Raw genomic sequence first — 15,110 nt, 5'->3', positions numbered from 1 at the left:
AAGATACGGTTCCGGAACAGCCTAAACTGGGCTAAATTTGGCCTAACAAATTCTCACCTTTCCAGCCAGTTCTGCCTTGAAATCTGGACTGGGCAGCCACAGGGTTTGAGGGACAAAACCAGATGAAAACCAGCCCTCCACCTACCCCACAGAAAGTGATTGGGTTTTGGTTGGATCAGTTTGAAACGCGGCGTGTTTGGGCATGAACGATGACTAGTAGAGTGAAGGGGTGGGAACACAAGGGCAGAGCAAAGGTAGTCCTGATGTAATCCAGTGTGAGTTGCTATTGAAACCACCCACAGTCTGTGTAAATACTAGTAAAATTGGATGTGCCTGGGAATATTTCCAGGCACTAGAATGAGATTGTCTGTGCTATTAGACTGTTAAAATGCTCCCTGGCATGAATTTGACCTCTTCCAATCAATGCTCACTGCAAACAATTTCTGGACACAATTTGGTTGCTAGAATGGTCCCAATAGGCACTTTGCATTCATAAACTCAGGTCTTTCTGTGCCAGTTGGCCTCAATGCCCAGGAATGTTTCAGGCATGTTGAATTTAACTAACACAGACCCATCCCTACTTTGACTATTGCAAATCCTTATGAAAAGACAAGACTTGTCTTGAAAAAATGATTTTTAAAACAGACAATAGCAGAGCATAAAAGATGGGAAGACATGAAATCTGGAAATAAGGAATTTTATTTCCTTTTAATAAGGTGGTAAGAAATACATATTTTGTGTTCATTTCAGGTTGGAAAGGTGGAGAAGAATAGCAATAACTTGTTATACAGTTGCTTCTGTACTGTAGAATATTTGGCCACTTATTAGGCAGAGTTAAGGCTGACATGATTCTTTTTTCAAGTCAGTTGCTGTACTGGGAATAAAATTATTCCTCCTTCTACATATTAAAAAAATATACAACTTCAGCATTTCCCTTGCAGTGTGGAATGTTAATAAAATCAATGTACTTGGTATCTTCAAGTACTGAAGCAAAGTCCTCAATTTTAATCTGTGATTAGTTTGGGTTTTTGTCCTTCACAATTGCCTTTATGAGTTTCCCTCCACATCAGGAAATCCGAAAAACTGGGATTTTTTCTTCTCTCCAGGTATACTAACTTGGCAATCTTAATGATCCCTCTCCCCTCAGGGCACAATTAAAGGTGTTCTTTTGAAGGAGCCTTAGAAGGGTTGTTATACAGTGCAAACAGGTCTCTTGGGTGGGTTGCTCTAGGACCCAGAGTGACTGGGACTGACAGAAATCTTCACCTGAATGAATTTTCCCCGTATGCCTTATAAGGAGTCCAGGAAAACAAGGAAGTGATAACCATGTTCACATTACTGTGTGCACAGCTTGTCCTCTCTACCTGCCCAGGTAGCCCTTGTTTTCACTTTTGTTCATGGTCCGTGCCGCTGGGGTTGAAGTTTCCTCGCGATCCGGCGTACGTGACACCTGAAAGCATACCCTCCAGGAATGCATGCTTTTTACGACATTCTACCTTTATGCAGACGATAATTAACAAGCTAATATTTTTTTTGTCATGCAGCCAGCACTGAAAACGAATGGGGATTGAATTGCTTTGCCTCTGTTTCCTATTCCTGCAAAGAAATAACTATGTGCAAGGTAAGGCTCAGGGGCAGGGAGATCCATTTCAAAATCATTTTGCATTGTTTCTTGCTTGAAGTTGACATGAAATAGCTTTCTGCCTTCTATATTTAATCTTTCCTTTCTATTTAATGACCTTTTTTTGACAGACTGCTGTAGGGCTGCATTGCCAATTCATCTACAATTTGGTGGTCATTACATAGCACAACAGGTTTGAAAGAGACAGACATTTGAGCAATTTCGTTTTCACTAATCACAGTTTGATCTACTAAGAATCTTTCATATTATACATATGGCTGAGTGTTTCTCTGGTAGTTACACATTGGACAAAAATCATATCAAGTATCTACAGAGCTGAGTGAAGCAATATTAAGCATACAGAGTGAGCATAAATCTGTTCTTTTAATATCCCTGGTTATGTGGGAAATGACTTACCGACACCATACCAGAAAGACATGTAACACTCTATCAGGTGCACTGGAGGGAACAAGTTAACATGTTCTAAGTGAATGCCACCCATAAAGCATGCAAAAGGAGGTATGTTAATTGCCGGCAATTCTGAGGTTTTAATCTTTATTGGAGAGTTAATCTTTTACCAATAGAACTACTGTTAAGAAGAAATTTTATCAGTAATCCTAAATATGGCTAAATATGTGCATTTTTCACCACCCACATTCTCTAAAAGACAAGTTTCTTCATAAATTGACTGACTCAGCATATTATTAACAGCCTTTTATCTTCTTGGATTTAAATTCAGGGACCTGTTCTCAGGAAAGCACAGTGACTTGTGAAGATTGTTTGCTTTCCGGACCACACTGCGCTTGGTGTTTGCAAGAGGTAGAGTGATAAAAAAAAATTCAAAGTAAGACTTGAAGTCTTTGTAGTCACTCCGAGTGAAGATGAAGTATTGACTTAATTGGGTCAGCCCAGGGTTTTGTAATGCATGCAGTGCTTAGTGAAGCCTTCCTGGGGAGCAGAAGTGGAATTTAATCTACTCTCCATGGTCTGTTATTCATAGTATGGTTGCTAGGATGTTTGTTTGTTTATTTGTTTGTTTGTTTTTTTGTTTGAAAAAACCACAAAAACATCAACCTTCAAAATCTAAGGCAGAAATAGGAGTGTTATTTGGGGGTCTCAGGTCATGAGCCCGAGGGCTGGCTCACCCCCAGCACCGATGATGAAGCACCAGACACAAAGTCAGAGGCCAAACTGTATCTTACAGATTACATGCCAAGCCAGACAGTGCAAACAGAAGGTTTGCAGATATCAAGAGTGTAAAAGTTTACAGATATAAAACTTCCATATAGAAATTATTCATCTGTAGTTAATTTTAAGTATGGCAATAATGTCGGATTTAAAATTCGTATGATATAGATGTGTTTTGGCTAAAACACCGGACTTAAAAAATATATCTGGATTTGTTTCCTATGCCTTTGTTTCAGATTTTCAGTGCAACCCTGGGGAAGTGACTTCACATTTCTGCTTTTAAAACTTTCTCCTGTAAATGGTGCTAAATAAAATCTCCCCACTTCACAGTAAATATTCTAGCTCTTAGTTCATCAGCATTAACAAGATAGTCAGCTATTGCAACAAAAACTTGACAGAAATACTAGAGAAATAAAGTATTTTTCATTTTTGTTTCTGAATTGCACCTTTGCTGCTAACCATTTTTATTGTTTTTGTGTACAGCAAAATGACACAGCATGGGACTAAAACACTTTATGAAATAGCTCAGAAAGAAAAAACTGCATGTTTTATTTTAAAAATTCTAAAAATATATATTTTGCGATTTGCAAAATATATTACCATGGAGGTCAAAAAGACCCCACATTAGTGTGTTTGCAGTAGTTTTTACATCTGTACTATAAAACAGGATTTTGTTGAAATTGAATCCCATAATTTTGACTACTGCCATGTATTTTCAGGGGAAAAAGAACCCAATATAATTTATTGATTCACAAAACCCCAAAACCAAACAAAAAAAAAAAAACACTGTGGAACTGTTGAAAACTTCACTGTAGTAAACATGATTTTTCTTCTTTGTTCATAAGCTCATTAATTTCTTTGTTAGAAAACAGCACATCAAGCATGCAAAAGGCATAGGAGCCTTAGTATCCAAGCAAACAAAAGCACCTCTAAAGAAACCAATGTTTTCTGTAGGATAAGAACACACTTTGTAATTGTATTTGAAATATGAGGTTGTCTCTTCACACATTTGGAAAAGTTACAAACTGTGTAACTAAAGGGGACAATATGGATCTCCCTGTGAAAGGTTTATAATGGCATGTGTAATTTATGTGTGCTGTATTCCTGAAGCAGTGGGTGAGAGTTTTGCCTGAGCAAAGGCATCAGGTTCAGTCTGGAGAATAATAAACCACTGTTCCCAACAGGTGCCTCAACACTTCCACCAAAATACATAAGATGCCTGACAATTTTCAGGCATGAAGGGTGATATTTTGGTAGAAAAAAAGGGTCATAGTTCTGTTTTTAGTAGGTTTAAAGTAAATTTGTTTTGTTTTGCATGGAAAGTTTTTCAGTGACTGAATTCAGAGAATTTTTGTGGCTTAATGGCTGATCCATGGGTTGCTTGCCCAGACCTAGGAGAAAAGAGCAGATGCATGGTATGGGCCCATGACTGTCCACCAGGAATTGAATGTTACAGAGCTGATTCTGCCAGGCATTGCCCAGGCTTTTGTCAAAAGGGGTTGCAGGCCAGAGCACTTTCCAGGAGACAGCTGACTGATTTTGAGAATCTTAACTCTAGACATAGCTCTGGGAAATGGTAATAAGGCACATAAGCCTCTTTGTAAAAGTAACCATTAACTTCAGCACCATGTGAGGTTAGTACCTACCCTGTAGCAGGGCTGTAGAAAGGAATGCATATCAATGCTTTGAATTGAGAAATGACAATAAACTGTGAGATATACAATTGATATCTATAGGCTTTTGATTTCCTCTGGCTGGTAGAAGGTCAAGGAAGATGCTGGGCCAAATTAAGGTGTGGGATGCTGAGAGCACCACTGGTGCTGAGGAACACTGGGGACAGGCTGTGGTCATTGCTGGGCACCAGGCAGAGGAACAAGGACTTGATGCCTGCTTTAGTGAACAGATTAAATGAGGAGAAAGTGTAGGCCAGAAAAAAAGAACCAGTAAACACTGGGTACCCACAATCTGTTTGTCGCAAGTTGTCCAGGAGTTTATTATCATCAAGACCTCTTTTATTAAATAACATGCTTCAGTCAGCAGTTCTAAACTGTATAGGACAGACTGATGCATTTGTGGCATAATTCTGTGATAGAAAAACCAGCGGCTCAGAGGGACTTTGTGTTATCATTCCCAGTACTGTGAAAAGCCAAATGCAGTGAGTGGCACAATTCCCATTCCCCAACAATAGAGCAGTTTCTCCCAGGACAACAAGTTGGTGTAAGTTACATTAATTATACACCTGTGTGACATGACCCATGAAGGGCAAATTTGGGTTTCTGTGCCACCTATATCTAGTTCTGCACTAGTTTGCACAAAGTTGCATCTTTGTTTCCATTCCCTGAGTTGTGGGGCAGGTGCTTGGTGGCTAGTCAGTAAAAATATTTAACTCATGCCTTCCTTCTCCCGTTTGCATTAGAATTACACAGACTCATCTGGAATTCATGGGAGGTGTGATACCCTGGAAAATCTGTTGTCCAAAGGATGCCAGCTGAATTTCATTGAGTTTCCCATTTCAGAAGTAGAAACTCACAGAAATGATCCCCTAACTGCATCATCCCAGAAAAATGATGTCACACAAATTTCTCCCCAGAAATTAACTCTGAGGCTGCGACCAGGTAAGTCACAGCTCATAGGTTTATTTCAGACAGTGTGATAAACTGAAGCTTCTTAGATTGAACAACCTCAAAAATATCTTGACAGAATAAAGATGAAAACCTGTGTTGAGTCCAAAATTATCTGTTGACTCATCACATGACAACTAGGTTCAGCCGCATTCAGAATATTTTCAGAAGTGCTGGGTACATCATAACAAAAAGGATATATATTTTTAGTTCCTCTCTTCTCTTGCCAGTGAAGTGGCAGGGAGAGAATGAAAGCCCCTGGCTCCTCCCCAGCCAAGCTCCTGTGCCTCTCCCCTGCTGGTCTGGCAAACAGAGTATCTCAGAGGCAACATAAAATCTTGCTTTGAGGATTTACAAGGTACCAGTGACATTTATGGTAGCATTCCAGAACCACCTTGGGATCCCTCAGATTTGAAGTTTTCCTGGAGAAAATTTGGAATGAAAAAAAGTAAGAGACATCCAGTTAGGTCAGGTCATAGTGTTGGAACTGAGAATAAAATCTCTGTGTACACTTTGACTTTGTTTAAATTTTTAAATGATATGATAGGACCCCAAAATGCTACCTCTAGTTTTAATTATCTTCATATCTAAATTTTCTAAAGCTGCATACAGCTGAAGAGATGTTTTCATGTTTTTTTTAAATTATAACAATCAGTTTTAATTCTGTGGTTATGGCATTACTGAAGAACTGTTTTAAAAAAACCCCAAACATTAGAACTACTTTTAATTTTTCAGACCCTTATTTGAGATTGTTTGTTGACAATCTTTGAAATATTTTTGCAAATGCTACTGGTGGTTTAAAATATCCAATAATTGTCACCATATTGAAGTTTATGAAGAAATTGGTATTGCTCATGTTTTCTGCACAGAAGTGCTGATATGTGTCCCACTTTCCCCTGACCTTAATAGGACATGAAGAAACAATACAGATCAAGGTTCGCCAGACTGAAGATTATCCAATTGATCTCTACTACCTCATGGATCTTTCAGCTTCCATGGATGATGACCTGAATACAATCAAAGAACTGGGTTCAACTCTTTCCAAAGAGATGTCAAAACTGACAAGCAACTTTAGACTGGGGTTTGGATCTTTTGTTGAAAAACCAGTTTCACCATTTATCAAAACTACAGCTGCAGAAATAAACAACCCTTGCAGGTAGGCAGGGAAAGTCCCAACATCTGTTTGTATGCCAACACTGTCATAATCTTTAGGCTAAAATTAATTTCAGCAGCTTCACTGGAAACTCTCCCCTCTTCCAGTTGCAAATGAGTTGGTTTGTGGAACAAGATTTTGGTTCTCTCTTTCACCTTCTGATCATTGTTCTGTTGAGTCTTAAGTTATTAGGATAGAGGAATCTGGGAGTGAGTGAGTCTGTTTTTTAGCTTTTACTGCTTATTACAAATGTGCTTAATATGTCAACAGAAAGGTATGTGGCATGTAGTTTTGTATTTTTCTTTAATTTCTTTCATTTTCTAGTGTATGTATATATATATAAAAAAGAACTTTATGAACTATACTAAGGAGTTGCAAACTCAAACCCAACACAGAATACCAGTTTCATTTAGCCATCAGTGCTGTTCTCCTGCTTTTTTTCCCCCGTTAAGTCTATCAATCTCCCCAGCCTCTGGCTGCCCTAGCCCTTAGCTAACTTGTGTAGGGGAGAAGCTGGGCTTTGCAACCTGGAGCAGGAGTGCAGCTGGTGGTTGTCTCTGAGTGCCATTAAGGAGCTACAGATCCCAGTATACTTCCAAATAGGAGATCAAGGCACAGCAGGAGGCATGGCAAGGGCTGCACGCTGGTAACTGGCTGAATTACTCTGTTCTAGGAGGCATTTCCCAGCCTTTATGCAGAATTTTTTCCATTGCCCAAGACACTGAACGCTCTTTAATTATCTTAGGTTTTTCACTAATCCTTCTCAGGCACAGACAAGAGACAGAAGACCAAAACTAATCCAGGCAGCCCTCTGAAGCAGCCATTCCAGTGATTTTTCACTCTCTATTATCCATAAGCTGTCTCACTTTTCTTGCAGAAGCGTACCATACGAGTGCTTACCCACCTTTGGATATAAAAATGTTTTGCCCCTAACAAATGATGCTGAAAAATTCAATGAAATTGTGAAAGGACAGCGAATTTCTGCTAATATAGACACTCCAGAGGGAGGATTTGATGCAATTATGCAGGCAGCTGTTTGCAAGGTAATTGAAATTTCTAGGTGTAATATTATTCCATATATTATCTCTTCTAGTATTATATGTTGGTACTTCAAAGCGACTGATTTTTTTTCAAAAATTTTTAACACAAACCAAGAGCCTCATTAAATTTATGTGAAAATACTTTTGGCTGTACAAGTAAAACATGCATATTGCAATATTTTAGTCTCAGTTTCCTTTTAATTGCCAGGCACAAATAAGCCCAAATATCAGTATAATTACTGTCTGTTTTTCCATTTAAATATTTTTTATTAACTATGTTTAGAGTAGTAAGCAGATTGACATGAACATGGCCAACTCATGTTATTAAACACAGGGATGGGGAAACAAAATGTTAGCCAAAGACAATGGAATGAACATTATCTCTTAGGAGATGTGTTGCCTGTGATACTTCCTTGAGAATGGTGCTATTCATTCATTTTGAGATGCCGTTCTCCAAATATTTTGCTGGTTTTCTATGTTGTGATGCAATATAGCTTGCTAAACTGATGTGTTTTAAATGACAGGAAAAAATTGGCTGGAGGAATGATTCTCTGCATTTGCTGGTGTTTGTGAGTGACGCTGATTCCCATTTTGGGATGGACAGTAAACTGGCAGGGATTGTTATTCCTAATGATGGGAACTGTCATTTGGACCACAATAATGAATATTCCATGTCAACTGTTCAGGTAATTACCTACAAATTTTGTACACTCTCATATTCTGGAAATTTAAAGACTAACACAAACAACTTAGAAAATTAGTGAATTACACTTTTAGCACTGAAATGTGTAAAAGCCAGGGAATCCAGATATTTAATGTAATCTATTTTATTTGTAACTGCATGTTTCAGTAAAGAGAGAACAGCGTGCTTGACTGGAATCAGGATGGATTATAACTAAGAAAAAAGAAAGAAAAAATACGATTTCTAGAACAGGAAAGCCCATGGAATTAGACTAAATAGTATTTCCTTCTGCAGGGAAGGCAAGATTTGCATTAGTTATGTTCCCTGAAAGGTGTGAATTCAGGACCAGTTCAGGAATTTGCAGGGCACTGTTCCTGTACGAGAACTTACCAGTTTAATATTCAGTGTTCAGAAATACTGAATGTGCCCACTGTGGTGTCCATTGTAGGACAAATACTGTTGTTCTGGTGCAGTGTAGCTCTTTGGATTAAATATGTATATATAACGCAGATGCTACTGAGCCAAAGCCCCCACTATGGAACCTGGCTCTGTACTTTTCACAGAGGGGTTTCTTTAAAAACAGCGTGAGGAAATTATATGTGCTTTTATTTTGTATACGTGTATTCCTAATTAAAGTTTATACTACACAGAGAACAAAGTGTTCATTATGATCACTTGAATGTGTCTTTCATGGGAGACAAGAACTGAAAGCACATGAGAAACAGATTTATGTGCCTCTCTTTTGTTTGTTTGCAGGAGTATCCAACAATTGGACAATTAATTGACAAACTCGTGCAAAACAATGTTCTATTAATTTTTGCTGTAACAAATGAGCAAGTTCACATATATGAGGTGAGCAAACTAAAATGTTCAGTTTGGCAGTGTTTGTTTTAAAGTTCACCTTTTTTCACAGCTGATACAGAAATTCTAGTACTAAGGACTGAATTCTAAAATATATTTTTGTGATAAAAATAACTAGGAAATTGTATATCAGAGGGAAGCTCTTTTGCTTAAGTGCTTCTTCATGTATTGATTTTGGTGTTCTAAGGCAACTTTTAGATCAGATTTCAAGTTGAATCACACTAATCCTATAAGTCAATGATTGACAAACTATGCATTGCTAAACTATTCAGAATCATCATTATCATTAGCCTTTTGTATTTAATAAGGCTAGAGGAGAGCTGAACCTTTTCTCACTTTTATAAAACAAGACTATACCTGAAACATGCAGTTATCGTCCTGCTCTGAGATCTTGGTTTGTTGGGGTTTTTTTTCCATTTTTCTTTATTTCTGTGACCCTTTCAATTTTTATTGCATTTTTTCCAGTCCTGCTTCTGGGAAAAAATCTTCACACACTAAAAGAGATTCTAGATAAGAGTTCATCATGGGTAATAAGGGGTTTTGCAGCCTAAGCTTGGCTGCCTGGCTACACCCTGCTGTGTGAAAGGGGACAAGTAGAGAGAAATTGCTTGCCCAAATTTATTAAGGTTGGTTGAGAGGAAGCCAATAAGGATAATCCTGCTGATACAATAAGACCAGCTTTGTGAAGGAGAAGCCTTTGCAAAACATTCTGTATTAATACCAGAAGTACAGTAATGAGGAGAGGGGCTCCTCTGCTCTGATTGCCACATGGAAGATAGGAAAGAAAGAGAAGGAGAAAAGAGAGAGCCGCTGAGTCCTTGAGGTAGTCACCAGTAGGATGGTTTTCTATTTCTGTCCTCTCTGTAGCCCAGGGAAGACCCCCCAGGTACTTCTACAACTGATTCTAGGGGTACAGTTGTTTTGAGTAAGTCTGATGCTCCGGCTGTTTGACAAAAGTGACAAGAGTCACAAATTGCATAAACTGATTCTCAGATTACAGCCTTGACAAGGGAAGGAAAACTCTGTGTCTTGAAGCACTGACTGCCTTGCATTTCTGAAGACTGTTTTGAGCACTGAGCTGGATCATGAAAATTTAGATTGATAACAGTAGAAGTCGACCACTTACAAATGCAGTGGCTTCAACTATTTCTTAATAGACATCCAACTAATGACAGGGGAAACATTTTTTCCTTATAGGTGCTTTTTTAATAGGTGCTTAATGAATAGGAGCTGTTCTAGGAAGGTAGTTGGGAAATACCTGTTTGACTTACGGAGCCTTTTTTTGTCCACAGAAGTATTTCTCTTGCTGATGGCACTGTGGTTTACCTTGGAAATTGCTTGTGGCCACCAGCATTCTCATCAAGGTGTTTCTATTCAGTATTCCTGTGTCACTATCAAGGTTACCAAGAGGCACCCTTTGGTAACAGGGAACACCTAAACAAGGACTTATAGCTAACACAAAATACAAATCATGGTTAACCCATCTAGGGAATGGTTTGCTCTTGTTGCTTCCTTTGTTAAAAAAAAAAGGAAATACAACTGCCTTCTATTTTACAGGGTGTATAATAATCCCACTGAATATAATCTATCTGCTGATTTTGTCTTTTAATGCTGCTTTCTTCCACTAATGGAATATTTATTATATATATAATTATATATTATTATATATCTACTAATTCCACTAGTGGATAGCTGTATTTGTCATGGTCTGCTTTTTGTCCTGTAGGTGATGTGGAAAATCGGTCAAAGCAAGTATGAAAATCATACACAAGTGTCACAGTGCAATTTTTCCAAATAACAATTACCGTTAAAAGGTCTATGTAGTGTGTGAAAACAGGGAAATAGATACTGCCATGTTTTCATCCCTGTGATGCAAATTTATAATATAAATGTAAATAACCAGTATCTATGCTTAAGAATGTAAAAAGAACAAAGCAAGACAATGAGAATTATTCTTGTGGTAAGGTCCCTGCTCAGGTAGCCTGAAAGTGGTGGCAGAGGGCTCTAAAAGTTTTGGTGTTTCACTTCTCTTGAAAAGCTTCAGTGGTGGAGATTCTGTAGGCTCCCTCAAAAAACCCTTCCATTTATCCTCTGAGGTGGAAAGATTCTCCCCAGATATCTTATCTCCAATCTACTTGAACTCAGTTTCTAATTACATCAGATACCAATACTGACTATTGCTATTTATAATGGAGTTCTCAGGGACAAGCTTACATTAAAATTACTGTGAGGACTTAAAAAACACCTCTTTAAATAGACTTGATAGATTCCATTAGTCTAAAGTGCAGTGTTCAGACTGTCAAATATATATTTTGTATTTCTAGCCCTGCATAATCCCCAACAATTTAGCCCAAAATAATTCAGTCATGTAATATTTTTGATCCTCTTCAACTGAATTTTCAGTTTATCTGCTTACATGTGTATTATTATCTAACACAAATCTTAGGGGTGGCAAGCACAGAGCACCTATGCTTGTAACAGAGCTGGCGTTGCTTTTGAACCTTCCATGCACCTAAAAAGCTACTGCACAGTAACCTCAAGAGATTATTTAGATCAGATGCAAGAGAAAATTCTTTACACTGAGCTCTGATAATTGAAGATTATTTTTAAAAGGATTTATTTTTAAAAAAGGTATTTTATAATGCATTCATGAATGTCTAACTTCTAGCATCATTAGTCTCAGTTGAGTCTTGCCAAAGCATCAGGGGATGTTTTCATTCTATAAAAACTATTCACTCAAAAAGCATCTGTGAATATGGCAATATTTATATTTTAACAAAGCCTACTTTGGTACAAAAGAAAACATCGGTCTTTAAGCTTTCATGAAGTAGTTGCTACTCTGATGATATTATTTGTTTTCAAGCAAAATTTTTTAAAAATATATTCAAACTTAGATAAGGAAAAGACTCCATCTTTAGTCCTGACTAAGAAGTATTTCTTTTGAAACAAAATTTACTCTTTTTTGGATTAATTATTTCTTTTTATATCACAGGAGAAATAGGTTGAAAATTAGGGTTTTAGGTTGTATTGCACTGCTGAAAATTGAACTAAAATTACTCTATTCTCCACACTCATACAGAATTTCTAATTATTTTTATATATTTGGCATGGCACACTATTTATGATGAAAATTCTTCTATCATTTACACTGCTAAAATATAGACATAACCCCACTGAGCTCAAATACATAATTGTCAAATTTCTTTTACATGAATTAGAGTTTCCCTATAAAATGGCAGTTCACCTCTTAATGAATATTTGCTAAAGGACTAAATTCCGTGATATCCTTTGGATGTTTTGCAATAGCAGCACCCCAAAAGCATCCATCTGCCTCACCTTGGCAATGGTTGAACAGAAATATTTGCTAAGAGGAGAGGTTTAACCAATGGACTGGAGACACACACTCAGCCTGGGCTTGAAATACCATCCTTGTATCACCATGTAAAAAATTTTTGTTCCTAGGGAAGAGATCAACCAAAGTGTTCAGAGCAGCATATCCCTGCTGTTTGTTTTGCATACCACAGATTAAAGGGGACTGTATTTTAAATTCCAGGTTTGTAAACTTTTCTCTCAGAAGGTCCACATGTACAAAACACAGAGTTTCAATATTCCAAGAATCCTTGAGAGGGCACTAATCACAGGAGGAGTCAGGAATGCAAAGTCGCCAGCTGTAACATAAAATGCAGTTAATCCCACTGATTTACAATAGCACTAGAAATCTAATGAATGATAACTATTCCATACATAATACATAAAATAATCACAGAGCTTTTGGAGATATGAAGGATAAGAAGGATATAAGTGTATCAAATTACCCATGTTTATTAATAGTTCTCTGGATATTTTCCTTTTATTTAAAATAACAGCATTGATATGATAATGTGTAAAGGAAAACTAGTGCTGCAGTGCTTTTTTTTTAAAGATGAACACATTGTTTTCCAAAGGCATGGGTTAAAGCAGGTAGGGTCCAAGACTCTTGAGCAGTGCAGCAACAGTAGAGCAGCTGAATCTGTTTCTGGATATTTTTATTAAAGAGATATACAACTGTTGATAAAACATATCTTCTCTCTAAATTTGAAAAATTAGAGCTTGAAGGATACTATGGTATCAAACTTCCAATCACGTAGAGGTGATTTACCAATTTATGTTCAATGAATTTTAAATGAAACCAGCTCTTCTCCATCTGACATTTTCATTAAGACACGTGCAATGGAGACTGCAAGAATACTTGAAAATGTTAGTGTTATTTATTTCACTTGGCTTCAATCCACTTGATTTTGTTGTCAGCGCCTTCATTTTTGTTTGGGTTTTTTTTTTGTTTTGTTGAGGGTTTTTTTGTTTGGTGGTTTTTGGGGTTTTGGGGTGGGTTTTTTTGTTTTTTTCTTTCTTTGGGTTTGGGGTTGTTTTAGACGGTAGCTCCTTGTCACCTAGACTTTTGTTGTGCTTTAAATTCATTTTTTATATTTCCAGAATTATGCAAAGCTTATTCCTGGTGCTACAGTTGGACGACTACAGAAGGATTCTGGAAATATTCTCCAGTTGATCATTGCTGCATATCAGGTAAGATGGGTACAATGCAGCTTCTTCCTTCATGTTTACATGTTTGACTTTGGTTTGCAGTTTGGTAAAAAGATGTGTCTTTGATTCCTTTTATGAACTGACTCCTTTTATGAAACTGAATGATTACATCATTTTTTATGTTAGGTGCTGACCTTAACAGGAAAAGTGTTCGCTCTGAGGATTAAGTAAGCACAGAAACAAAATTCCTATAACCTTCTGTCAATCCTTAGTTCTGCTGGAATGCTGAATTTATATCAGTGCGTCATCTGCATTGCCTTGTTCATATTCCTGTATTTTACACCTACTCTTAATGCTTCTTTAATATTCAGGTCTCTCATTTCCATATCTCAACAGGGACTCAAGTCTCTCCCTGTTGGTAGCTGCCACCAAAGCAGACAAAAAACTGCTTTGCAAGAATATCTGGGGGAAAAAATACTATTCTGTGCTCAGTGCTCTTCTCTGCTTTAGCAATTTGATGCTGCCTCTGTGAGGCTGTTCTGAGGTTTTCAAAAAGAGCAATATAGGAGCCAACAGGGGTTTGTTTAGGTAATGTCAGGACTTGAACCAGTTTGTTTAAGTAATACAAAGAAATACTTTAATTATGTCAAGAAAATAAACACAGCAGAGTTCTTCAGAGCTTTGTTTGTAAAATGAATCCTGGGTGCCTAGTTCTCTTCTGTCAGAGGAATGTTTTTAGGCAGTTGTACAGATCTTTGCACAGATATATCAATTTACAAATACGCTGATATTCCACAGATTTCTCTGTTCCATCTCAGCCCATTTTTATTAAAAACCTGCTCTACCAGTTGTCCACAATGACAAATAACCCTTTGCAAATAGCTTCTGTTATTTGCTTACTCTTTTTCCTGCTCTTTTTTCTATCACCTGAATAAGATAGTCATCACTGTGCCAAAATTACTTTGGTCTTAGTGATAGGAAGGAAACCAAATTCTTCTAACTCTTACAAAAGCAATGAAGGCAATACAATTGCTGAATTACGACTTTTTATAATGAAATGCAAAATAGCCAGAGTTTCTCCAATTTATAAAAAATTATATAAGGAAAGAACTTCAGGGTTAATATTGGGAGTGTACAAATTGTAATAAATAAAGATGAGGAAATTTTCTTATGAGCAAAGTTATTGCTAAACTTTGAGTGGCAATAGAATTTCACTCCTGGATTCCAACCTGCTGCTAGTCACATCTTGTTCCTATCAGCATTTCTTCAAGCTGGCAGTCTAATATATAGACACAGGTTCCTACATTTAGTAGCTGAAATACCATTTTGTTGTCAGTAAGTAATGGTAAAAACACACAAAAATTGTCACAGTGCTGTGTCCTGGTGCTTTTGCTGTAACATAAGTTGCCTCACTGGAATATTGAAA

At 37.3% G+C, this 15,110-nt stretch overlaps 1 protein-coding gene across 3 annotated transcripts in view; it reads left to right on the top strand.

The window, feature by feature from the left end:
- The first annotated feature begins 1,219 nt into the window (after window positions 1–1,219).
- ITGB6 (integrin subunit beta 6) overlaps window positions 1,220–15,110 on the top strand; it is a 29,156-nt gene continuing 15,265 nt past the window's right edge. Inside the window, exons 1-9 of one of the 3 annotated variants that reach the window (XM_068195644.1) lie at window positions 1,220–1,372; window positions 1,545–1,621; window positions 2,361–2,440; window positions 5,226–5,424; window positions 6,340–6,586; window positions 7,461–7,626; window positions 8,148–8,309; window positions 9,062–9,157; window positions 13,637–13,726. In XM_068195644.1, coding sequence (XP_068051745.1) covers window positions 1,561–1,621; window positions 2,361–2,440; window positions 5,226–5,424; window positions 6,340–6,586; window positions 7,461–7,626; window positions 8,148–8,309; window positions 9,062–9,157; window positions 13,637–13,726 — 1,101 coding nt within the window. In that variant the 5' untranslated portion in view covers window positions 1,220–1,372; window positions 1,545–1,560. Of the gene's footprint in view, window positions 1,440–1,544; window positions 1,622–2,360; window positions 2,441–5,225; window positions 5,425–6,299; window positions 6,587–7,460; window positions 7,627–8,147; window positions 8,310–9,061; window positions 9,158–13,636; window positions 13,727–15,110 lie in introns of those variants that run through there. The other 2 variants (XM_068195643.1, XM_068195645.1) reach the window with 2 other exon arrangements.

Source organism: Anomalospiza imberbis, chromosome 7 (genome assembly GCF_031753505.1).
Source record: "Anomalospiza imberbis isolate Cuckoo-Finch-1a 21T00152 chromosome 7, ASM3175350v1, whole genome shotgun sequence".
Taxonomy (NCBI): domain Eukaryota; kingdom Metazoa; phylum Chordata; class Aves; order Passeriformes; family Viduidae; genus Anomalospiza; species Anomalospiza imberbis.
Note: the sequence above shows the minus strand (reverse complement) of the source record. Positions and strands in the feature narration are given on the sequence as shown.